General features: G+C 41.5%; 1 protein-coding gene across 1 annotated transcript in view; it reads left to right on the top strand.

Moving 5' to 3' along the window:
- CMYA5 (cardiomyopathy associated 5) overlaps positions 1-26,039 on the top strand; it is a 351,245-nt gene that overhangs the window by 208,228 nt on the left and 116,978 nt on the right. The window contains exons 4-7 of the mRNA XM_085632247.1: positions 320-553; positions 3,338-3,360; positions 11,766-11,887; positions 18,480-18,629. Coding sequence (XP_085488373.1) covers positions 320-553; positions 3,338-3,360; positions 11,766-11,887; positions 18,480-18,629 — 529 coding nt within the window. The remainder of the gene's footprint in view (positions 1-319; positions 554-3,337; positions 3,361-11,765; positions 11,888-18,479; positions 18,630-26,039) is intronic.

Raw genomic sequence — 26,039 nt, 5'->3', positions numbered from 1 at the left:
CAGCAGCAGGGAGTCAGCTTTGGGGGGTTGTATATTGAATACAGATCAGTTGACTAATCTCCATGGAAGCAGGGTGCTGAGATGCAGCAGAAAGACACTGCGCCACACTCAAACACTGTCTTAGAAGGAATGTGGGGATTTCTGGTGCTCACCTTATTTCAATATCTACTCCAACAGGGATTGCAAAATTAATGTGCCTTTAGGGAGCAGAAACGAGGCATGTTAAGAGTGTTCTCTGAATGGCATAGCCATTCTCAGTTTTTACTGCTGCGCCCTAAGCCGTGTGACATATGGATGCCTTTGAATTTGTTTCCTTTAGGAAAACTGTAGCAAGAATGAGAAGTATCTAGAAGAGCAGAATGATGAGATGATTAAAATCGTGGAAGCCCAGCATAATGAGAAGATACAGCGCTTTGAGGAAGTGAAGAAGTTGAAAATGGAATATTTGTATGAACAGATGGTCAGCTTCCAGCAGAATATTGACACAGCTAAAGGGATACTGGAGAAGACGGTGAAAGAAACCGAGGAACATGAACAGCTGGTTTTTCTGAACGTAAGTGTGAAATTCTGTATCTTGAGTTTTAATTAACAACATTGCTTTCACACAACATTCCGCCCCCTGCAGCTCGGCCTATAACTTGGGCTGAGGGCCTTTACCAACTGTTATAGCGCTCAGCAAAAGGCCATTATGCAATATAATGTCAATGCTGAAAATCATTCTGAAACTGAAAGACTTACGTTTGATATGGGAAAGTACGTAGGATTGGAATCTGGTTGCTCCCATGTTTTGTTCTACCACATCTTTTAGAATTCCTAAAAGTAAATTATTGTTAGGAGAGACCCCAAGCGGCCATTGAATTTTCTATTGATTCTAACCAGGGCCACTGGAATTATGTATTTCTACGGCCACAGTGTTTTCTACCTAACAATAGGTTTGTCACTGTTGCAGCGTAAAACACCAACTGATGTATATTTTGCAAAGTTCAAGAAAAATGTTTCGATGTTTTGTATCGCAAACCAATACAAAATTATTGAACCCTACAAATGGAAATTCACACAGCTTCTATCACTTTGCAGATGCTAACTGGGTCACCTAGGACCTGTTTATCTGTTTTTAGGCTCTAAAGAAACTATCATTTCACTCAGATAGTGATAATAACCTAAATAGATGAAGAGTCAGTCAAGTCAAAGTATCCAGTGGAGCTCATAAAGATATTGAGATGGGGCTTTTTGAATAAGCTAGAGGGACAGATTTTAGGAAGATTAATACCCTGTTACAACTTAGCATCAGTGGCATCCTTAAGGCTAGAATTTGGTATTAAAAGCGCCTATGCACAAGGTCTGGTGGGAATTGTTCGGTGGGCTTCCTGCTTTGAGAAATGTGAGGGGTATACTCTAAGGTACTATAGGAAAAAGCAAATTCTTGTGCAGAAAAAAACACTTCTTCAGGATTTTTAAATTTGCCTTTGACCAACTTGGGCTCAAACTAAGTCTAGTGCTTTCACATTCCGCTACCCAATTAAAGGCCTAAGTTTTTGCTTGGACAACGAAGCTTGTGGCAAGAAAAGAATAAAGGATATCATTGCTACGCAGAAAGCCCAACCGTTGGGAAATGGAATATGCCCCATGAGAGTTAGACTTTTTTGGACACTCTTACGTTTGGATTTTTTGCCTCTAAATTCTTTAACATCTAAATGGTATGGAACTTCTGAAATCTGTAGCCTTTGTCAGAATGGTGTTCAAGATCTGAAGCACGTTTTATTTGCTTGCCCTGCTTTTCTTTTGTACCTCTGTCAATTGTTAAGGTCTATATTTTGGAAATTGTCTGTGCGATCTATTTAAGGCTTTACAACTATTATGTAATCTCCCTAATGAGATGTTTTGTTATCAAATGTTTAACTTTTTTTTAATGCTTTTTAAACTTATACTGATTTTAGTAAGAATACTGTTTTAATGATGTTAATGTTCTTATGACTTAATGAATTTATGGATTTGTTTAATGACATTAAGGAATGATAGTTTATGTTCTAAACTAAATGAACTTGTTTTGTGTGCTCTTTTGTGGACCTCCTCAGAGTTCCAAATCATGAAAATAAACCTGACTTGAGATAAAGAGTTACACATTTCTGGACAAAAGATACAAAGCCCTGCATATTTAAATATATTTGAAGCGGCAGAAAGAGTGATTCATTTTTTGTAATTAATTATTTTTTTACAGTTGATACTAGTTCGTATCATCATCGGTCTTATTGCAGCAATTATTTTGAAAGGGCAATCAGAATTTAGAATTGAAGTTACCGGCTGAGGCTAGTCAATGAATAAAAAAATATATATATATTGTGAAGCACATTATTCTCCACCGGGAAGACAGAAAGTAGTTAGATTTTCAAACCAGAAAGGTTTACTAAGGGTTAAAATGTTTATTGGAAGCAAAAATCATCAAGGTAGTGTGAATCAACAATCAATATATGAATGCAATAGTTGATATGAAGTTCAATTCAAAGCCATTTAAGTTAGAGGATGAACTATCATAAAGTTACCTCAAAGTAAAAGAAATATAACATCAGTTATCCCATAAAGAGAGCGTCCTATACAGCCCTAAACTGTCCTGAAAATGTATAAAGCATTTCTAATGCATAATCTATAGTTATCACGTAAAAGAAAACATTTCACATAGGAAAGGAAAACAAAGGCACGTCGTGTTTGTTAATTTGTACTTCAGCTTCGCCTAGAAATAAAATGCACGCCATGAAGCAGGATGTCAAGGCCTTCATTAGCTATGGTACATCTACACCTGAATAGGTCACAGTTAGTAACAGCTGCGTGTTAAAGAAACATGTAATATGAAAAACACTTTCAAACACAACACTGAGCTCAGGGAGATACGTACATTTCATGTTGAAATTTCATGTTGAAATTTAGCAGACTGGAACAGAATAAAAGAGGTGCACCCTTTAGAATGAGAGCTGTGTACATATATTCAGTGCTGGACTGGTCATACTGGGCACAGGGGAAACCTCTGGCAGGCTGATCCTAGGTAAGATTTCAATCTTTTCCTTAGAAACCATTTGAAAACATTTAACGATCCATGGAGTTCATGTAGGTTTGGCAATGTCAAATGTGTGAATATTTCAAGTCAGATATAATGTGCTACAGTACTACATTTATTAATATGACATGACTGTGAAAATGCTTGCAAGAGGGTTGCATTATTACAGCCACACTGAGAGTGAATCAAGTAGTATTTCTTTGGAAAAGATTCTTTCTTTATGTGTTTTTTCATGATCTCAGTTTTGTTTCTGGTTTTGTTATAAGTGCTCTGTTTCTTCTTTCTTAGTCAGCCCAAGAAATCAACAACAGGTACATAAATAGGATGCAAATGTGGTTCCTTGTGCGTGAGTATTGGGAACAGCATGGTTGCTGTGTGTGCAGTTGTGACAGAATATGCATGCAGCCAGTATAGGATCAATTCAACAAGACAACTCTGCCCAAATCTAGCTATCAATCTCAACAGTTTCCTAGTACTGTCTGCACAATCCCCAACCCCTACGACTAAACTACACAAAATACAGTGTGGGCTCTCTTGTTCCATCCATGTCACTGCTTCCTCGTGTTTTTAGGATGCTAGTGTTGATTTTCAAGTTGGGGATCCAGACCCCAATTTGGTTGCAGTCACTACGTTTACTGGATTTTGGGACAGAGGCTGAAAATATAAATCTAGGCGGAGATGCTAAAAACGTTAAAAGAGAAGAAGACTGATGCAAAAATGTGGCAACACAAAAGACAAAAACAATTTATAGATATTTGACTAACAACTATGATTATTTGTAGTTTGGACCATGGTCTGTAAAACATACGAATCACAAGTAATCAGACTTAGATTATGAAAAATAGAAGCAAGCACAGCCTTTAGTTCTCTGATAGTTTAACATCTCTCCAGTTTACTAACAATTGAAAAGAGTGTTTCTTCATAAAAGCACACCTCTAGAAACAGTTTAATGTGTCCTCCTCTTTAACAAGTGTTGCTAAAATTATTTTACCTGTATTTGTATTACAGTGAACTTGTTAGTATATTATGGTTTCGCTACCCATGTGGATGCGATAGATCATGTCTGCCTAAGTGGGTATAAAACATTTAAAAACTACTATACATTTAAACTTCATTGATGGACAATGTAGAATTATTTACTGGCAGTCCAAAATCCCTAGTTGCTGGCCTTTTTCGTGTATTTAAAGGTAGCCCAAGATGTGTGGTTGACAGTGACCATCGAAAAGCAAGTTCTAGTCTATTTTTTCCATGAAGTCCATGTTTTTAGCATGTTCCTTAACACTCTAAAATCCTGCTCGACAGTGCTTAATTTGAGGATAAGATGGTAAGTGTCTACCTAGGTCACCTAATCCAGATATAGTGCTGTTAATGTATTTGTATGTAATGTGGACAAGGCCAGAGTACATTAAAGTGCTGTATAGTTGTATATGGATTTGTGGAGCAATCGTTACATAGACTAAACCTGATACATAAAATAGAGTAACATAGTGGAGAAGATAATTGAATACAATCTAGTTTAAACAACCTCTTAGTTTTGGTGGAAAATGTTTTTTTTTAAGCTTTATTTTTTATTGACCAGTTAGACAGACATTTAGACATTATTTTGCAAAGTATACAGCATATATTCAATTCTTCATATTGGATACTAGCCATTTTATTCCACATTGTCTGAAGTCGTCCCCGGTGACTGTGAAATGGGGCTTTCTGGATGAGTCCTCTCTGTGGCTATCACCCTCGGATTTAGGGAAGAGATAGTGCAGAGTCCCCCGTGAGTGTTCCATCCCCCCACACCGGATCCCATTTCTCTGGGCAACCCCTACTATCGTATACAGCTCTTTCAGCTATCATGGCGCAGTCCATGTCTTTGCTCCATTCCGTGATGGTTGGGGCGGCATGTGCCCCCTAGTGTTTGGCTATATTCCATTTAGCAATCATTATACCCAGTGTTGCCCAGATTTTACCTTTCCGACTGAGATCGGTCACCTCCCATATGTTAAGGAGAAATCGTTCGGGCCGCAGCTGGGCCCAACTGATTTGTATTATTGTGTTCATAATTGTTTCCCAGTAGGTCATAATCTTGGGGCAGTCCCATAAGATGTGGTAAAACGTGTCCGTGTGTCCACATTGGCGCATGCATGTTGGGGAGTCTACTCTTCTCATTTTGACTAACGTGTCCCTGAAGAGATAGGCTCTTTGGAGCACTTTGAGGTGGATTCGTCTTAGTATTGAAGGTATTGCTACTTCCTATGGGGAATCAAGAGCATCCTACCAGTTCTCATCCTCCAGCTCCCCAACATCTCTCTGCCATCGCTCATGGAGGTGTTGCATTGGATCTGCTGAGTTGTTTACTAATTTTTGATATCTCATGGAGATCGCGTGGCGATCCATATATTCCGTGAGTAGTCTGTCTTCAATTGGGGAGACTTCACGGAGGGTCTTAAACTGAGAAAAATCCTAACTTTAAGACTTTCGGTATTCACAGAAGGCATTTAGGAGTCCTAAAGTTAGGAGTCCTAACTTTACTACTCCTAAACTGAGAAAAATCCTAACTTTAAGACTTTCGGTATTCACAGAAGGCATTTAGGAGTCCTAAAGTTAGGAGTCCTAACTTTACTACTCCTAAACTTAGAAAATTCCTAACGTTAAGACTTTCGGTATTCACAGAAGGCATTTAGGAGTCCTAAAGTTAGGACTCCTAACTTCTGTGAATACCGAAATGTGTAAGTGCCTTCTGTGAATACCAAAATGTGTAAGTGCCTTCTGTGAATACCAAAATGTGTAAGTGCCTTCTGTGAATACCAAAATGGTAGTAAGTTTAGGATTTTGTCTTAAGTTAATCTTTCAATCGGGCCCAACATCTGTTAAAGATTACAAAAGGAGAACTGTAAACTGATTTCAGTGCGCAGCCATGACATACATAAAAACCATAATCATTTAATTGAAGGAAGGACCTTGCATAGTTTTCCTAGTTCTGATCACCTCATTCAGATATTTTACAATGTGGTCAATAAAAATGTCATCATCTAAGAATTTTAGCTTAATAAAGTCAGGTCGACATAGTCTCAGTCCTTGCATTTTCAGAAAAGGCAGAATCCAACTTTTCCTGATTAAAATATAAAACTTGCAGAATAATATAATGTGAATTGTTGACTGTGCAGATATTTCGTCGCATGGGCAAAGGGAGCGTGACCAATCATTTATCTGAGGGAATGTAACCAAGTTATGGAAGTTGCCTAGGCACGTCGATAACAACCTGTCATAGTTTCTTGGGGTGAATAGTAGATAAGGTTGTATCCCCGGTTGGGTCAAGAGCAATTGATTAGCTCTGACTGATGTTTTCATAATATTAGAGGACAATCTAATCGTCTCTAAGTAATTGACACATAATAACTTTAATTCCTTCCTCGTAATAAGAGACAGACTATCGGGGTTAACAAAGTAATCAGAACAATCTAAGTCATGCATAAGGTTTTGAACATATGCGAGCCAAGGAATACATTGTACCCGTTGCAAGTTCAAGCAGTCTTTTATCACGTCCCGTTTGAGACCAATAGAAACACCAGTCCAAACCTTGTGCCATACAAAAATCGGCTGGATTTTAATTAGGTCGGACAGGTATGACAGTCCCAGTTCAGCGTGACAAATATACGTGGCCGTGCTATTTGGGACAGCTAGAATATATCTTAGAAACCTATTCTCAGCTTGCTGGAGAGACTCTACGTCTTAGTGACCCCAATTACCAGCTCCATAAAGAGCAACTGAAGTTAATTGGCTTTGTACATTGTCAGCAGGTCGTTAATAGGACACTTTTCTATCTTCCTGGCAAAGTTGATCAAAGCTTCAATGTCTTTGGCAAACATACATTTTCTAGAGTTAATGGCTTTTGCCCATGAGCCCCTTCTATCAAAGACAATTCCCAGATATGAGAAGTGGTTAGCAAATTCAAGTTTTTGGTTATTTATACAAATGTCACGGCACTTGACACTTGGCTTTCTACATTTCATGATGAATGTTTAGGTAATATTGACATTAAGGTCTAGGCTCGACATAAGTTGCAAAGCTTGACACAATTTTCTGCAAGCCGATCGGAGTGCGGGCTAACAAGACTGCGTCGTCGGCGTATAACAGTGCACCCATTGGCCTTATGCCTAATCTAGGTAGATTTTGGCATTCCCTCAATAGAGTGTTGTCCAAATTATTTATGTAGAGGGTAAAAAGGAGTGAAGCTAGAACACACCCCTACCTTACCCCCTTCCTGACAGGGAAGCTGTGACTAAACTCACCAGTTCTACCATAGCGAACCCTGGCCCGGGCATCTAGGTAAGACTGTTGTTTTTTGGGGGGGTTTTGTTATTAAATTATTTTGAATGACCTGTGAAATTTTGCAGAAGGAGTTGAAGATATTGGGATCAGCGGTCGTCTCGTCAAGGCAGATCGAGAAGTCTGGTTTACAGCTAATTAAAAGTGACTTAGTTAATTGCGAAGTATCTACTCCCGCCCATCTAATCGTGTATCTGTTGGATCTGTTGATGACAATATCTTGTAAAGGCGCGATGGCCATATGTCTATTGGATAACATTTTTGTCTGCAGATCTAGGGTAACACTAATAGGAAAGTGACCACTAAAGGCGACAGTATGAGTTTTAAAATTATATGTTCTATCAGCGTACCTATTTGATATTAAAAGAAAGTCTATGGTTGAGCACGACCCACAACCGTTAAAAGTACTACTAAACGGTATGGGTGGTGAGCAAAGGTTGTTGGCGAATCCCAGATCCCTGGTATATTTAATCAGGTTTAACATTTCCCCGAAAAGGGAATGAGAAAAAGGAGAGATCTATCTCGTCATCAGGTAATAAACCGCAATATCCTCCTTCAGCTTGAGTACAAAGGCCCATGTTGAAGTCCCCTCCCCAAATTATGCTAAGATCTTTATTTGTGTTCCCATGGCTAGTAGCGAGGTCCTCCTGAAGCTGCCTTAAGACTTCCTTTGTTTGCAGGGCAGGAATATTATTGTAAAAGTTTAAGAGAACGGTACAATGGGATTTATCAGTATGCATTTTTAGAACCTGATAATAGATATTAGATTCCACAAGGGCCACCCTTCTTGCATTCAACCTTTGAGATATGAAGGTACATAGGCCACCCTTTTTCCTACCATGACTAGAGGAAACAGCGGGGGGATTTTTTTTTTAAACCCGTTATTATGTTGAATAACACCTACCCAGGTTTCCTGAAAGCATAATATATCGAAGTCATAAATGAATTCAAGCCAGTCAGAATTAGACAATTTAGTAGTTAAACCTGCCACATTCCAAAAAAGTATGTTTGTTACGCTAGACCTAAGTTCGCCCTCGGTAACGCGCTTAGTATAAACACAGTCAGCGTTGAGAACGTTAGAATGGTGATCAGTATTAATTAAAAGTTGTGGGTGGTGGGTATTTACAATTGTCGAACGGAGTCCCTGCTTGTTGTTACCAGGTACGATACAATTGTCAACCACTACACTGTCTGGCTGGACATCGGCAGGTGGCCCCAGGCTTCGGTGGATAGAATTATCAGTTAAAACTTCAATATTGCTTTAGTCATTATGAATAGGCTCCTTAAGATCCATGGATACCAATTTTAGGCTAAGGGGATTATTTTCAATGGTCCCGCGTTGCTCTGCATGACTAGTTGAGGGACTAAGTCAATCTATGTCTTCCAGGGATGGGAGTATGTTGAATCTATTTTGTAAGGGTAAGCTAAACTGGTGGTAAATATTGGGGATTTTAGGTCTCTGCTGTAAGGTCTGGTGAAAATGGTTCCTTGGGAGGTAAAAGTATCCTAGAGGTAATACATTTATTCCTCTTTGTGACACATTATCGCTACCGAGTCTGCATAGGATCTCGCGTACCATGCTCGGGGATCTAAAAGTGAGGACAATACAATCGCCGGGGAGTCTTTTTTCCCTTCTCCCCATCTATCCTACTCTTCTCGCCATTTTAACTCGCCGAACAGGGCCTCTGTTAACCCGGTTTTAGTCCCGATCCAGCAGAGAGCCTTGTTTCTCAGTGCCTCCCATGTTTCATTTGCCTGGGGGGTAGGAAGCGGTACATTCGCAAAAATTAAGGTGTGTGGGGTGGCTTCTGGGGGCAAATTCAACCTCACCTCCTCCCTGTCCATGGGAATTGCATGAGGAATGGATGGCGGTTGAGTTTCACTACGCTTATTAGGGGTTAAAGCATCGTTATGTTTTAGGCTAATAGTACTTCACGGTCCTAAAGATGCTTTATCTGAAGTGTGCGAGGGATTAGCCTGGGAAGAAGAAGCCACAATACCATCATCCAATACACATTCTGAAGGGTTATATGAGGGGTAGGTAGCACATACTCCATAGTCTTTTCTTAATAGATCCTCAATGGCTCGTACCCTGGCCAACACTTTTTCTAAGGGGTCTGTGGCTAAGATATGAGGTGCTTCTATACCCAAACCCTCCCCTGTAGTAGCAGCAGTCTGTGATGACCCATTTAGGCTAATCATTTTACTTATTACAGTGTCCAGGTGTTCTAGACGACCCCGGAGTAAAACAAAGCTGTTGTCAATCAGTTCTTTAAGTTGTGCAAAGACAGTGTCCAGAGCAATTCCCCCAGCAATATCCAGCACGGTATACCCAGGAGCACTACATGTGGATACAGGTCGAGTGGCGTCGGTTTGAGTACTGATGGTGCAGGTTTGTGGCACCTCAAGGTTGACTCGCTAAGGCTTCTTCTGTTGTTTAGATTTTTGGGTGCCTGCCCCCCTCTTCCGCTTCCCTAATGTCTCTCTCAGCTTATTCTCGGTATCCTATGTATAGGGTTTAAGGATCCGTGAACTTGTGGCTATTCTTGGCCTGTTTAGAGTGTCCGAGGAGGATACTTCCAAGTCAATTATGGGGGTGGGCCGAGGCTGGCCATGCGCAGTGGGGGGGGCGAGCAAGTTAGGGGGGTGTTGCTCAGGGCGATAGGGCCTAAGGAAGAGCGCCTCTGCAGGGATAGAGGGTGTAAGGATAGTCGCCTCTCCGTCAGTTCGATCTCATGGCTAAGCATTGATTCGGCCCTGACGATAAAAGCATCCAGGGTACCCACAACTCCCTTGCGTTTGCTCATTGTGAAAATCAAGAATGGACAGCGCCACAAAACACAATTAGAGCTAAGCAAGCTGCGTGAGGCACCTCAGTACCTGACGATTGTGGGACCAAGACCTAGTATCCCATGGTTCCGTTATTAGGGCGGTTGCCCAGCCTCCTTCGGGCTCCGACGGGCGCGGCTGGGCCCGACCTTGGCCCGGGCAAGCCCGGGAGTTGAAGGGCCTCTAAATACGCCTCCTGGTGTGAGCGTTGGCGGCTCACGGGCCGCAAGTGCTGCCAGGAATTGGAGTTTTCTGCCCCCGGTGCCGGTAAGATGTCAAATGAAAACATTTGGGATTAAGCAATAGATATCCAACCTACATAGTAATAATGCCCTTTGTGGAATGGATTATGTCACCGGTAAACACAACATAATAGAATAAAGAAGCAATTACCATGATTAGCGGTGGCATAGATAAGAGACCCCATTTTATGTTTTAACTCTGTATTTTATAAATGTATCTGTGCTGCCTAAGTACTTTGTGTAGTGACAAATATGACGTTATGTCTTAAATAAACTTTTTTACATTTTGTTCTCATTAACACTTGATGACTTCGAGTTCTTGGTTAACTGAAGCATGGAGGAGCATGAGAGGATTTATATATCTTTTTTAACGAAAATTTATCAGAGGGTCGTTTCTAACATGAATAAAACTTCGAAACAGCGGAATGAAGATGTGAGATTGGGTACCTTTCGCCTTAGGTAGTGCTATGAGTTTAAAGGCCTAAACATTTTTATTGATCGGGAAACAACATTTGGCTCAATATATTGCTTATGGCTCCTGTTTTCCCATACTTTAGCCATTACATTTGATCAACTGTTGGTGGCAGTGTGGAAAATGAGATATGGTCCAGTCACTCTTTGTGCCCAACAGTGACCTCTAGTGGGTAAATAGGCATTACGTCTTCCTTATATGAATCCCTTGGAAATCTCCTTCCTGGTGAGGGGGGGGGGTCGAGAGGTGCAAAGAGGACTTCACGTTCGAATCAGGATTACAAAGGCCAGAATTTGTGTGGAGCAACACTGCAACCTACTGAGTTTGCAGCTCAGAGTGGATGGAAAACATATGATGTTACCATACAAGCTTCTTCCAAGTTGTAGTATTCGTGAATGTAGCGGTAATACCACCATCCATAAGTACCTTGAGGTATCAGTATTGCAAGATGTGGTATTACATTGTAATGCAACAGACCACACCGAGTGTACACCAGTGAATTAGATTTAGTAGATACTTTTATAGAGTTTTGTGACAAACTTGACATAGAAGGTCAGATGTGTGGACGAATATACATATACCTTCAGTTAACTGTGAGCATGGTGTTTTTCTGTGTTAAGGCTGCTTAAAATACCAATGTGCTAAACACTGTGTTACTTTATTTCGTGCTAATCAGCTTGTTTTGTGTGATGTGTACTTTATGTATAATGTCTGTCTTTTTAATAGGGATAATCACAAAAGTGCAATAGTTTTTGTTAGACCGTTTCTTTATTGCGGAGAGAGCGCGTCTCATTTTTGGATCACTGCTAGCTGTAAGTCATCAAAAGTGACTTCTTTTTGTCATTCCCCACAGGCTCCTGGTAGCGATGGAGAACACCCTCTCCTTAGAAAAGATGCCAAGCGCATTTTCTCTGTTTGACCATTATGCAGAAAACTCCTCACAAAGTGACCAGAAGATGCTGAAGCACATAGCTGGTGAGAACATCTTATAATACCATTCTTTGCTTATTAATGAAAGAATTACAGGAACCACCCAGTTCACAAGGTCAGTTCTCACCACAGCACGCGTATGTTATACTTCAATATGGCCATAATTTGTGCATTCACGGATGTAGCCGACATATGTGCATATGTAACTTATACATGTTGGTGATTTCGGTACATAGAATTTATGGATTTATGCATGTTTCCCTTTACGCACTGCATATAGCAAACATGCATAGGGTTTTGAAATGTAATTTCTTTCTTTTGATTGACGTTTTCTTTTTCAATAAACATGTTTTACTCATAACTGTCTCCCCTTCCTATACCCACTGCGTGGTGTCTAACTAACTTGTAAGCAGTGTCATGCAGAAGAGAAGCATGAACACCTACAGTGGTACTGGGTGAATGCTGCTGTAGCTAGGGATGACCATCAGCGTGGAGCAGGTCATGGCATCAGGCGGGTCGGGGTTACTGTGACAGGCTGGACTCTTCTTACATGGAGCAAAGGAGGGGGATCGGGTTCCTGATGCATGATCTTCATGATGTACAGAACCTATGAGAAAACCTAGTCACAGGCACCTACACGCCAGAGTGCAGCAGGAGAATTCTGGTGACAAAATGACAAGTATCACAATTATGAGTTTCAGCCCAAACGCATGGTGTGGCGGTAATACAGGGAGGTAATACCACCTGTGGAAATAGTAGTTCAGTGGTGTTCCGTTTATCCCTGGTACGGTGTTACTTCGCATTCTGAGTTTGCACTTTGCAGGGCAGAGTGAGGTTGGCGTTTGAATATTAAATTTTGTCCCTTCCTGAATTACACAAGGTTTTTTATAGCGATATTCGAGTGGGAAGAGGTCGTCTTGCTTGACTGCCGCACCGCTTGTAACCCTGATTCATTTACGCCCTAGTCGGGAAGCCTGGTAGACTGGATTACCAGCACATTTGTGTATTTGCTTAGAGCGCACCTACTTCGGTGTACTTCGAACATGAAACCTTCAATTTGTCCTCTCACTGGTAGTGTAAGCATTGGATTTGGTATTTGGATAATTGTTTGATTATACATGTGTTATGAGCTAATATTTTTCTAGTGTATTTTTACATTGACTCATTAAAATAATTTTGATTTGCCAAAAAGAGTACTATAGCTATCACAGTTTTCTTTAAATAACATTGGGTATATAATTTATCTCAATATTAAAATGCATAACATTTGTGTATAATGACTACAGGTACTGCTCTTTCCCCTTCGAAGACATTTTTCTGAAACATTTCGATTTACCCAAACTGAGAGAGTTCCTCTGGATATGTTTGATGCTCCTCCAGTCCTTGGCTCCTGACATGCCTCTTGTGGGTTATTCCTAGCGCCTAAAAGTGATGTTGCTACCTGCTCACTTGCAGCATGAAGACCTTTTGTGCACTTTGGTTGAGTTAGGTTTGCAGAAACAGTTCGTCCAGACATACATTCCGCGTCCTTCTACACAGATTTAGAATTTGAGGAAAGTGCTCTTACCCATTCAGTAGTTATGACACATTTTCAAGTTTAAGGTCGGTGCTGAGAATATGAAGGTGTCAGTGTAACTCACCCTGCAAAGGTAGGTGAACACCCAGACACTCAGAGGTTTATGAGAATCCATATCCTCTTGCAAGTTGCTTCCCGACCTACCATAGAAAGGTGAGTGCCTTTCAATGATGAGACTGAAAAGGGACACACTCATATTTAGTAGGGGTGTAGTGGAAGGTGTTTCGTCATGTGGTAAAACATTTCCCAGTGGAATAAAATAAAAGTTGCATGCGCTAAGGCACACTTGCATTCCATTTACAAATACAATTCAGTCCACCTGGTGAAAATTTGCATCCATAAATGATATGTCGTTCAGTACTCCAAATCAATGATTGTCCTACAGTTCCCAATGTTCCTTTGAGACCCTTTGTGAATGGATCTTTGAAACATTTGTAAAGCACAAAACAGTTGCCATCAGAAATAGTGTTACAAGTAATAGAGAAAGACAGGAGAACTCAGCGGAGAGGAACAGTTTTCAATGCCCTCTGGCAGGTCCTCACACCAGCTCTCCCTGCTGCCCCACAAACAGCTGTTCGTACAGCCATGCCCTCTCCTGACCCTGCACTTTTTCGCGCCACCTCTTCTTCTCGTTGCCCGATTGCTGACTGCCATATTGTAGCTGTTTTGCGCTTCTCTGTTTTTTTGCGCGTATATTTAATTTCTAGCAAGTGCCTGATTGTAACGCTGTTATTTTGCCCGTATATTTAATTTTTAGCATTTACCTGATTGTAAGGGTGTTATTTTGCCCGTATATTAATTTTTTAGCATTTACCTGATTGTAAGGGTGTTATTTTGCCCGTATATTAAATTTTTTGCATTTGCCTGATTGTCAAACGCTGTTATTTTGCCCCTGTATTTAATTTCTAGGAAGTACCTGATTGAAACGCTGCTATTTTTGCCTGTATTGTTAATTTCTAGTAAGTGCCTGATTATAACGTCCTGCATTACTGTTGCTAATAATCTCTGTGTCGCCTCTTTGTTTTTCCACCTGTTGCGCTTCTCCCGCCTCGCCACTCTCCCGCCGTTTCATTTCCCCGCCACTCTTCTCCTTTGCTTCCCACCTGTCCCACTCTCCACCTCAGCTCCCCATCCTCCTCCTCATCCTCCTCCTCAGCTCCCCTTCCTCCTCCCAGGACCTAATTAATGAAGGCTGCAGCACAGCTGCACCTGGACCGCACCCAGCACCAGGATCCCTGGCTGTCTTGCCTGTTGAAGGTATTCCTCCACTAATCTCCAAGCCCTCGACCCCGGACTCTGCAACAACAACTGCTGCCGCACCTCGCCCCAGTTGATGGTTGGACTCTTCACCTTGCGGCACTGCCTCTTCTCCTGCACGCACGACTAGCACCATCACGCCAATCACGACTATCACCGAACAACCCAACTGTGTCCTGCTCAATGCACAACCGCTCTGCACAGGGCCGGCTCTAAGGCAGTGCGATCGGTGTCACCGCACCGGGCGTTGACTTGGGGTGGGGGCGTCATTTTTGAAAATTTATATTTTCATTTTAGAAGCACCTGCTGCCGCATTCCTGGCCCCAGTTGATGGTTGGTCTCTTCACCTTGCGGCACTGCCTCTTCTCCTGCACGCACGACTAGCACCATCACGCCGATCACAACTATCACCGAACAACCCAACTGTGTCCTGCTCAATGCACAGCCGCTCTGCACAGGGCTGGCACTAGGGCAGTGCGATCGGTGCCACCGCACCAGGCGTTTACTTGGGGTGGGGGCGTCATTTTTGAAAATGTATATTTTCATTTTAGAAGCACCTGCTGCCGCATTCCTGGCCTCCAGCAATTTTCAGACATCAATTAAAATGTCAAGCTAACTGGTGAATAATCGTCTTTTTGGAAAGAGACCTGAGGTTTGTCTTGGGGAAGTCTGACACATACTAAGGTAGCGCAGAGGATTAAAATGCCTGCTGCTAAGAACGTGTATTATGCAGATAACAAAGCGCATATAATGTAAATAGATCAGTGTGTTACTGCTTCTGTAAGAGAGCTCCTTTTGTAACTTGTCGTTTATAAGTCAAAATCCTAATATAGAACATTGAGTTATTCACTGTCATCAAAGAGCTGCATGCAAACTACAAGGTATATATTAGAGCTACATTTTTTTACATTTTTTTTTAAGTTTAGAATGCTTTATTAAGGTAATAAACAAAGTAAAACATCAGTACAAAGTCATGTATAGAGAGTATAAGAATAAAGCAGAAATATGACAAGAAAAACAATATCAAAACAATATCCTCAAAAAGAAGAAAAAGAAAGAAATGGGAGTGAGAGGGAGAGAAAGACGAGAAAGAAGAAGAGAGAAAAGAAGAAGAAAAAAAAGAGTTCAATGAGTGAGGCAAACAAAACCAGTTCACAAAAAAATTAGATCAAGGATAAAACTCAGTAGTAAATGCCAAGCAGACTCAGTTATGCAATCTGGAAAGAAAAGAAGTTAGTGGCAACCATAACAAATATTTTTTAATCAACAAAGCTGTAGAGGTAGCATAAGCACGGTCTAGTCTATGGTGGTGACTCAATAGATTCCACCAGGCTTGGTAAGAAATGTTTGAAGTGTCCTTCCAATTTGTGGGAATGATCTGAAAGGAGATGACTAAAAATAAGTCAATAAAGTTACCAGCATTACTATGAGGGTCCCAAACAGGAGAATAGCTGCCCAGAAAAACATGTGTAATATGAAAGGGAACATTAGCCGAGACCAAAAAGATTTAACTAAAGTACAATGGAAAAACATATGGAGAAAATCCCCTTTTTTATTGGAACATGACCAGCACTTTGGGGAATCTAATAGTTTAAATCTGTGTAGGTCGTTAAGAGTTAAAAACAATCTATTGTAAAAATAGTATAAAGTCTGTGTGGTGCTGGCAGAGCATGATGAGGTGTGAATTTTTGACCAGAGAGAGTCCCAGGTATGAAGGGGAAGGTCAAGGACCAAGTCTTTTTCCCATAAGAGTTCCAAACTGGATTTGGTTCTAATCTTAGTGGGGTGGGATAATAACTTATAAATAGTAGCAGCTTTAAATTGGGTGGAAAAGTCAATAGAGGTTGGGGATGGTTGATCAAGTGAAACCATAGGGTTTTCCTGAAGGTAGAAATGAGTAAGAGCGTCCTTAAGTCGGGGATAGTGAGAGGCGTGTAGAGAGGAGAAACCATAGGAGATTTGGAGTTCAGAAAAGTGCATAAAGGGCCCATCTTTCATCAAGTGTTGAGGTGTGATAATGCCTTTATCAATCCATTCCCTCCAAAATAGGGCGCGATTGTTGATCTTTAAATGTTTATTATACCAAATCGGAAAACAGAGGGACTGATCTGCAAGTGGGAGATAGGAGCAACACAGGGAAGTAGTAAGTGCTTTGGAGTGGATAAAAATAGGAGAGGAGAGATGTTTCGGGGGTTGGGTAATACGGGTGGCTGAAAGAAAGGGGAAGGGAGAATATTGGGCCTGTTCCACAGGACTCAATGCCGTCGTTGGTGGAACAGAGGAGTTAGATAAGAGCTACATGTTTTTTAACCAGTCTTTTATCATCCTAATCTTGTGAAAAGGGTTCATTTGGGTTGAAAACAATTCTTATTATGAAGGAGAACCCCTAACAATGATGTTACATTTTAAATTCAGAATTTGTGCTTTTCCAGAATAAGGACTCAAACTATATTGCCAACTCATAGAACACCTGGAGAACAACAATCTTTTGGCAAGCTCATCCTAGACCTCCTCAAGCGGACACACATCACCCTCCACCTCAAGAAGCTCCACTGGCTCTCCATTAAGAAGAGATGTCAGTTCAGAATTTTGATCCACACCTTCAAAGCCCTACACAACTAATGACCAGCATACATCAACCACCGCCTGAACTTCCACCAACCCTCCAGACACCTGCACCGCGCCTCCCTCTTTCTTGCTCACACCCCCCGCATCCGCCGCAGCAAGAGTGGTGGACACTCTTTCTCCTACCTCTCCGGGAAGTCCTAGAATGAGCTCCCACTTCAGCACCAGACCTCATCCTCTCTGCTGGAATTCAGGAAAGGACTCAAGCCCTGGCTGTTCAACTGAGCCCACCCCTGCAGTAGTGTTCTCAGTACCTGAGTACCCTCACGGGTGGTTGGCCTCGCACTACAAATCCTGATAGATTGATTGACTTGTAAATCATTATTTCACTGATGAAGATGGAGAGGAATACAATTCCAGAGGGTGGAGTGCATGAGAGAAGGCGCTCCCCCCACTGCCCACTCCTCTAGCTCCTGTAAAATGTGGGACAGTTAAAGAAAAGGGAAATAAACCGGAGGTAATGCAAAGGAGAAATACATAGGTAGCAATTCCTGAAGGAAACGTGGACTCGTGTTATGGGCAGCTTGTGGTGAATATATAAAGCTTTGAATTGAATGCGCCTGGCGTCCAAAGGCCAGTGAATGGATTTACCGTCTGCATAGATCCGGTCGTACTCCTGTATGTTGTGTAACAGCCTAAATGCCATGTTTTGACCTCCTTGCAATCTAAGTAAAGAAGATAGAACGCTGAAGTAGCATAGTTGGCATAGTCCAGTCTAGAATGATTTGTGGCTCAAAGCTCAGATCCTTGTCCCACCAGAATACTAAAATGTTCACCTTTTTAGCTAGATTGGGCAGTGGTCCCAACAAAAGGGTCACAGGGATGATATAAGTCAGTAAATAGAAATCTGTTCCAAACATAGGAGTTATCTTAGGGGAGCACATTTCCAACCTTCTCATTTGATCTTTTGCCAATCAGTGGATTGCGGAGAAGTCGATGTTACACCTTATCTGTTCTACCTGATTGCTATATTGTCTGACCTATACCGAGCTAGTGATACATCGCCTGTTTGCTCATCAATTAATTCACTGCATTCTGCTTAATTCAGCCTAAAAGGTTGAAAGCTGATAAGTGTATATTTTGTCAAGCATTGATAAATAGAGTAAAACACAAACTTGTTAAATCCGCCATTCTCCTTCATTTTAAGCTTTTCTAATGAATACAGTTGTTTGTTTTCAGTTCCTCATACCCCAAAGCTGCAGCCCCAGGAACCCAACTCGGCTACTGGCACATCGATAACAGCGTATTGGCGAGTTAGCGAGGAGGACGTCATTGACTGCTTCCAGGTTTACTGCATGGAAGAGCCACAGGAAAACAGAGAGCAAAGTGGTAAGTTGAATGATCACAACAGTTGACTTTGTGCATGACAATTGTACACCACTACGTTGTCCCTAGCAAGGTTTGCACTATATGAATATCCACATATATACATGCTTGCTCTTTTTTGCTGTCCCTAGGCTCGGCCCTCCTAAATTCCCTCTCATTGCCCTTCTGCAGTAGCGCCAGGACACTTCTCAGAGTAACAGTCGTGCTTTACAAACTAAATACATAGACATAGCTTGCGGCCATACTGTTCAGATGCTAGAGCAACACAAAGCTCACATTGCTCCATTTAGGAAACATCACTGTCTCTATTTCCTTTAGTGTGGATGCTTCCAGCCTAAGACATATTTTGGTAATATAGAAAAGCTCATATGAATGTTTTCGATTGCTCCACACCCTACACTGTAGCTAGTGCTCATTGCGTGCTTGTTGAGTTTGTTCACTTTGTAACACAAATACATCTTCTGTGAGTGTACGGCTGGCCAGAGGTCTCCAGAATGCATTCAGATGAAGAAGCAGAGTGAATTCTCTGAATTGTCAAAGTAGTTCAATGAGAACAGATCCAGTGGAATTTGCAACATGTTACGGGGTCCGATTTCAGCAGTTTTCATGGATGCTCAATACTTTTACATGTAGACCATGACCGTGTCCTTCTGCTGTCAAATGCATTTTTATGGCAGAGAAACAAGTTTCTTGGTGAGTTGGAAGTCCAGAGGGCGTCCAAGTCAGTTTCATAAGATTTTACACTTGCTGCTAAAAGATCCCCTTACATCCTACGGGTTTATAGGGCATTTAAAATGGTTCTTATGTCAGGAGCTTAGATTGTGATGGTCAACTACATCTGCCGGTCCCTGCACTCTGCCCACTTCCATGCCTATAGTTCACTTTGCAAATCCATCCTGGTTTTCTGCTTTACCATATGTCTATATAATTTTTTTTTTTATTCATGTACTCTTTTTATCTCAACTATTATGCTGAGTGATTTTACCATGCAGTCACTAAACAAAATATGTTCTAATGTTCGCTCCTAGCCTTCCCTCTTCAAACCTAAAAGGCTTAGCTCTAGTTATAGGTGTAGCCATCCTTCAATATTGCCTTTTACTGTCATTTTGTTCAAGTTGTAAAGTTCTCTACCCCTCTTATCCTTGATTTCCTCCCGTGTTTACATGTGTAAACTTTTGACACTCTTCTCATACAACTACTACTATAGATATTTCCCACGATGATAACAATAATGGAAGGTTTCGTTAGAGTAGAGGAAGAAATGGCGCTCAAGCGTGTGCGTCGTGGGTGTCGCTAAAACTGGGTAAGAACGGTGCTAACAGGTCAGGGGAAACAAACCCAAAAGAAACAGCCCCTGCAAGTGTGTGGGTTGAACCCACACCATCAAATAGAAGTAAGGTCCTGTGCACACGTATTGGAATAATGGTAAAGGTGTACCCGATAGGTAATGGCACAGAAATCAAAATTTCGTTGTTTTTGAAATTATGGATGTCGACATCAGGTGTATCATATGCAAGGATCTTTTTATATATATTAATCCAGATCAATACAGAGTGAAAAACAGACCAGCCGACACGTGTTTCGTCACAACGTACTACAATTGTGACTCTTCAGGGCTGGGAAGGACACAAAAAATAAAAGGGGAGTAAAGAAAAAGCAAACGGCTGATATAGGCTACTACAGTGTGAAGTGAAATGTGAAGCACACAGGAATACAGTGGAGACCCTATATATGTGGAAAGTACAAGTATTCAGTGACTTTTTCTCTCTGTATAGAAAACCACAAAAGGTGGTGAGGTAACCGTGTAGATAGAGAGTTGAGACAAGGAGAGAAAACGCAGAAGATATAGGAACGGACCATATTCAGAAGTAGCTCTACAGAGCGAAAGCATACAAAGCCATGTCAGTAATAAAAACCAAAGAAGGTATAGAAAAGCACAATGTTCCAAAAACACCAACCAAAATTTAGGTAGGGTTTAAGACATTGAAGGCACAAGAAAATTACAGTTAATCGACAGTGATTCATGAAGAGTGTGATAGCTACGTGACATGATGGATAAAAATGTGCAATTAGTAGAGAGAAAATGATATATTTGTAGAACAATACATAAATATACGGCATGACGGTCTCAAAAACATCATGCTTATGGAAAACGAAACAATTATGCAAATCTTATGAATCATGTCGTGTTTATATAGGTAATAGTCACAGAAACATAATCATCGTAACAACACGCATTATTAGAGTAACCATCAAGACACCTGAAGCACACTCAAAGCGCGTCAGTAGACTTACTATCGAGCCACCTCGAACGCACTTAAACTTGAAGGTTAAACGGAAAGAAACATGCAGAGAGGAGTGATAAATCTGTAGAAATATATAAATGTGCGGCGTGACAATCTCAAAAACATCAATATTATGGAAAACGAAACAATTATGCAAACCATACGAATCATGTCGTGTTTGTATAAGTAATGGTCACAGAAAATGATCATAGTAACAAAGCGTGTCATTAGAAAAACCATCAAGACACCTGAACCACACGCAAAAGCTCGTCAGTAGACTTACTATCAAGCCACCTGGAACGCACTCCAATTTGATGGTTAAACGGACAGAAACATGCAGAAAAATAACAGTGAAGAAGCAGACAAACGAAACAGCAACTAAGATGACGGTGAAAATAAAAGTCAAAAGAAAAAAGAGGGATAAGTAGGATCAAACTACCTGTATGTCAAAGCATGGCGGTTCTGTAACCTGTACAACAAGGGCAGAGATAGAAGGAAGAAAGATTATTAAAAAAATGTGACGAGCACGGGGTGTAAGCGTGAATAACGCAAACGTGGTGTAAGGGTATCTGAACTCACATAAGAGCCGGTGTTCAATCGGTCCAGGTCGTAGTACGGGTATTGTTGCAAGAAAAGGGCGGAATGTGGGAGGGAATCCTCCCATGTGTCCCCCAGCAAACGGGGAACCAGAAAAGACGGGTGCGTCTTTAAGCATGAAAAAGGTCTATAGGAGGGCAAAAAGGGGAAAAAATTATTAAACGCGGTCCTTTGGTGCCAAAGCTTAATGAAGGATGCGTGCTCAGTGTGACCAAGAGGGTATGGCGCTAGGCTTACCTCAGTGCGAGGATCTCATGTGAGGGATCGGCGGATTCTTCCATGGTAGGGAAACGAGCAAGGAGAGAGCCGGAAGTTATGGAGAAAGTCACGTGTGGTAGAAGCACAAGAAACTAGAACGTGTTGAAGCGTTTCCTTTAGGAAAGCGGAAGTGAGGACCGAAGTGTATGCGGAAATGGGGCATGATAAAACAAGCATTTGCAATGCAATAGGTCTCGCAGTTGTTAAGAGTTTGAGCTATTGGCACTGTAAATGGTAATGCCTTCTATTTATGTGTGGGTTTTTAAAACATAAATAAAAGGCATTGTCATTTAACAATGCCAATAGCTCAAACTCGTATAAATGCGAGACCTATTGCATTGCAAATGCTTGTTTTGTTTAGACAGAGCAAAATGAAGAGCCCGATAAGCACCCATCTCAGCAGGCGGGCAAGTAGAGCCAAATTTCGGGGGGGGGGGGGGGGGGTAAAAAGATTTCGTGGGGGGGGGGGTAAGTCTTCCAGCCATAGGCAGAGTGGCTGTAAGAAGGGGTGAAAACACAACAAAAGCCTCATTAACGAGTTTAGGGTCTTTTAAAGACCTGTGAAGTACTCGGGTCCGGCTGCAATTAGACGGACGCCAGCCCGCGAGGCTGTCTCAGCCGGGCTGACACACGACGTGAGGGGGGGGTGCTGAAGCCCGGTGAGCCCAATGGGTGTTGCGCGCCTGCATCTCAGCACCTGTTTGTCAGAACGCAGGCCCCAGCCCACTAAAGCCCTGCATAGCTCCTTTGTATGAACAGCACAGATGCCCTACCGGTCGTGTACGAGCATAGTCAGCCTTCATCGCCCAGCGCTGCAAATATTATTTTACTTTTGTGTTGCCACTTCAGTGCCCGAGTGCAGCCCTTCATCACCGTACATGTCAGGCCCTCAAGTACAACCAGCCAGACCCCAGAGAATACCTCCTTTTTTCAGGATCTCTCACTGAGCTGCTACCACGCTAGAATCTCAATTGTCCGACGCAAACAACCAACAGAATAACCAATATAAAAAGAGAAACCACTCTTCAGCCCAAAACCAACACCAAAACAGACGAACGCTCTGTGAGGCTCATTACGGACTACAATGCAATCAGTGTCATAATGCAAAAGAGTTTCAACAAACATTGGGGAACTTTACTAGCTGACAAATCATTGAAACACAGTATAACTGCCCGACTCCAGATCACCTTCAGAAGAGGCAGAACTCTAAGGAACGGACTCTGTCCAACAGTATCACACTCCACATCTGTCACGTCTTGGTTAACACCACATACTGTGGGTTTTTTCCAATGTGGATGCTGTGGAGTCTGCAAATGGGCTATGAATGGAACGAAAGAATTCAGGAGTTGGAATGGTACTAAATACGATATTACCAACAACATTAACTGCAACTCCACCTTTGTTGTGTACATCCTACAATGCACATGAAAACAGCAATATGTAGGGAGTACGATCAGATCCCTTAAAGAACGCATCAGTGAACACATCAGAGCAATGCACAATGAAGATGCTAGATATCTTGTTCCCTCCCACATAGCGACATGCAACACACAGGGACCACGCAAGAACTTATCTTTCTTTGGAATAGACCTCACCAAAAACAACGTTAGAGGCGGCAATCGAGAATTGAGACTGAGGAGACAAGAAGCATCATGGATCATGCGTCTACAATCGGTGAAACAGGGTCTTAACATCGACCATGAGTTACAGTACTTTTTGGGTTCCTAGATGTGTTCCTACTTACTTTTTTGCGCAATACTGTATCAATGTGTGCTTCTTTTACAATCTACATGTTAATAATTATCAGCTATTGCGTATTGATCATCTTTGTCCTTTCGTGCATATTTCTTTTCCTTATTACTGCGATTCTGATCTCGACCGTTTTGGTTGATTATGCAGCACACATCACATTTATTCAATTCTTTATTTCTCTGAATTTTGATGCTATGAACCTGATCAGCTCAGGACTCTCATATTGTTTAGATCTGTGCATGCTTTCCCGCAGATTTGAAAGTATGTTTAGAAGAAACCCCTTACTGTATGTTATCTCATATGTTTTTTGAATTCTCTTTACTCTTCATTCTCTTGTCTCTAGACTCATTTGTCCGTTAACTATACCTTTATGACTCCATTTCCTGTGCAACTCTGTCACTCCATTACTGCTATTCCCTGACATTCTTGTTCTCAATCTCCTCCCCTTTGTTAATCTTATTATTTTGTTAGTTTCTATTTCACTAGCTCTATTCTGCCCCCCCTTCGAACTTGGTGTATTTTTATACCACTCACTGAGAACCTTTTTTTTATCATGCCCAATTTCCGCATACACTTCGGTCCTCACTTCCGCTTTCCGAAAGGAAACGCTTCAATACGTTCTAGTTTCTTGTGCTTCTACCACACGTGACTTTCTCCATAACTTCCGGCTCTCTCCTTGCTCGTTTCCCTACCACGGAAGAATCCGCCGATCCCTCACACGAGATCCTTGCACTGAGGTAAGCCTAGCGCCATACCCTCCTGGTCACACTGAGGACGCATCCTTCATTAATCTTTGGCACCGAAGGACCACGTTTAATAATTTTTTCCTCTTTTTGCCCTCCTATAGACCTTTTTCATGCTTAAAGACGCACCCGTCTTTTCTGGTTCCCCGTTTGCTGGGGGACACATGGGAGGATTCCCTCCCACATTCCGCCCTTTTCTTGCAACAATACCCGTACTACGACCCGGACCGATTGAACACCGGCTCTTCGGTGAGTTCAGATACCCTTACACCACGTTTGCGTTACTCACGCTTACACCCGTGCTCGTCACATTTTTTAATAATCTTTCTTCCTTCTATCTCTACCCTTGTTGTACAGGTTACAGAACCGCCATGCTTTGATATACAGGTAGTTTGATCCTACTTATCCCTCTTTTTCCTTTTGACTTTTATTTTCACCGTCATCTTAGTTGCTGTTTCGTTTGTCTGCTTCTTCACTGGGTTTTTTCTGCATGTTTCTGTCCATTTAACCATCAAATTGGAGTGCGTTCCAGGTGGCTTGATAGTAAGTCTACTGATGAGCTTTTGAGTGTAGTTCAGGTGTCTTGATGGTTTTTCTAATGACGCGCTTTGTTACTATGATCATTTTCTGTGACCATTACTTATACTAACACGACATGATTCGTATGGTTTGCATAATTGTTTCGTTTTCCATATTATTGATGTTTTTAAGATTGTCACGCCGCACATTTATATATTTCTAGAGATTTATCATTCCTCTCTGCATGTTTCTTTCCGCTTAACCTTCAAGTTTAAGTGCGTTCCAGGTGGCTCGATAGTAAGTCTACTGACGCGCTTTGAGTGTGGTTCAGGCGTCTTGATGGTTACTCTAATGATGTGTGTTGTTACGATAATTACGTTTCTGTGACTATTACCTATACAAACACGACATGATTCGTATGATTTGCATAATTGTTTCATTTTCCATAAGCATGATGTTTTTGAGACCGTCACGCCGTACATTTATGTATTGTTCTACAAATATATTATCTTCTCTCTACTAATTGCAAATTTGTATCCATCATGTCACGTAGCTATCACACTCTTCATGAATCACTGTCGATTAACTGTCATTTTCTTGTGCCTTCAATGTCTTAAACCCTCCCTAAATTTTGGTTGGTGTTTTTGGAACATTGTGCTTTTCTATACCTTCTTTGGTTTTTATTACTGACATGGCTTTGTATGTTTTCGCTCTGTAGAGCTACTTCTGAATATGGTCCGTCCTATATCTTCTGCGTTTTCTCTCCTTGTCTCAACTCTCTATCTACACGGTTACCTCACCACCTTTTGTGTTTTTCTATACAGTGAAAAAGTCACTGAATACTTGTACTTTCCACATATATAGGGTCTCCACTGTATTCCTGTGTGCTTCACATTTCACTTCACACTGTAGTAGCCTATATCAGCCGTTTGCTTTTTCTTTACTCCCCTTTTATTTTTTGTGTCCTTCCCAGCCCTGAAGAGTCACAATTGTAATACGTTGTGACGAAACACGTGTCGGCTGGTCTGTTTTTCACTCTGTATTGATCTGGATTAATATATATAAAAAGATCCTTGCATATGATACACCTGATGTCGACATCCATAATTTCAAAAACAACGAAATTTTGATTTCTGTGCCATTACCTATCGGGTACACCTTTACCATTATTACAATACGTGTGCTCAGGAACTTACTTCTATTTCCCACGATGATGTCTGCCCACCTCCGGACTCTCTCCTTTCTGACATAGATTTTCT

The sequence above is a fragment of the Triturus cristatus genome, chromosome 2_1 (genome assembly GCF_964204655.1).
Source record: "Triturus cristatus chromosome 2_1, aTriCri1.1, whole genome shotgun sequence".
In the NCBI taxonomy this organism is placed as follows: Eukaryota; Metazoa; Chordata; class Amphibia; order Caudata; family Salamandridae; genus Triturus; species Triturus cristatus.
Note: the sequence above shows the minus strand (reverse complement) of the source record. Positions and strands in the feature narration are given on the sequence as shown.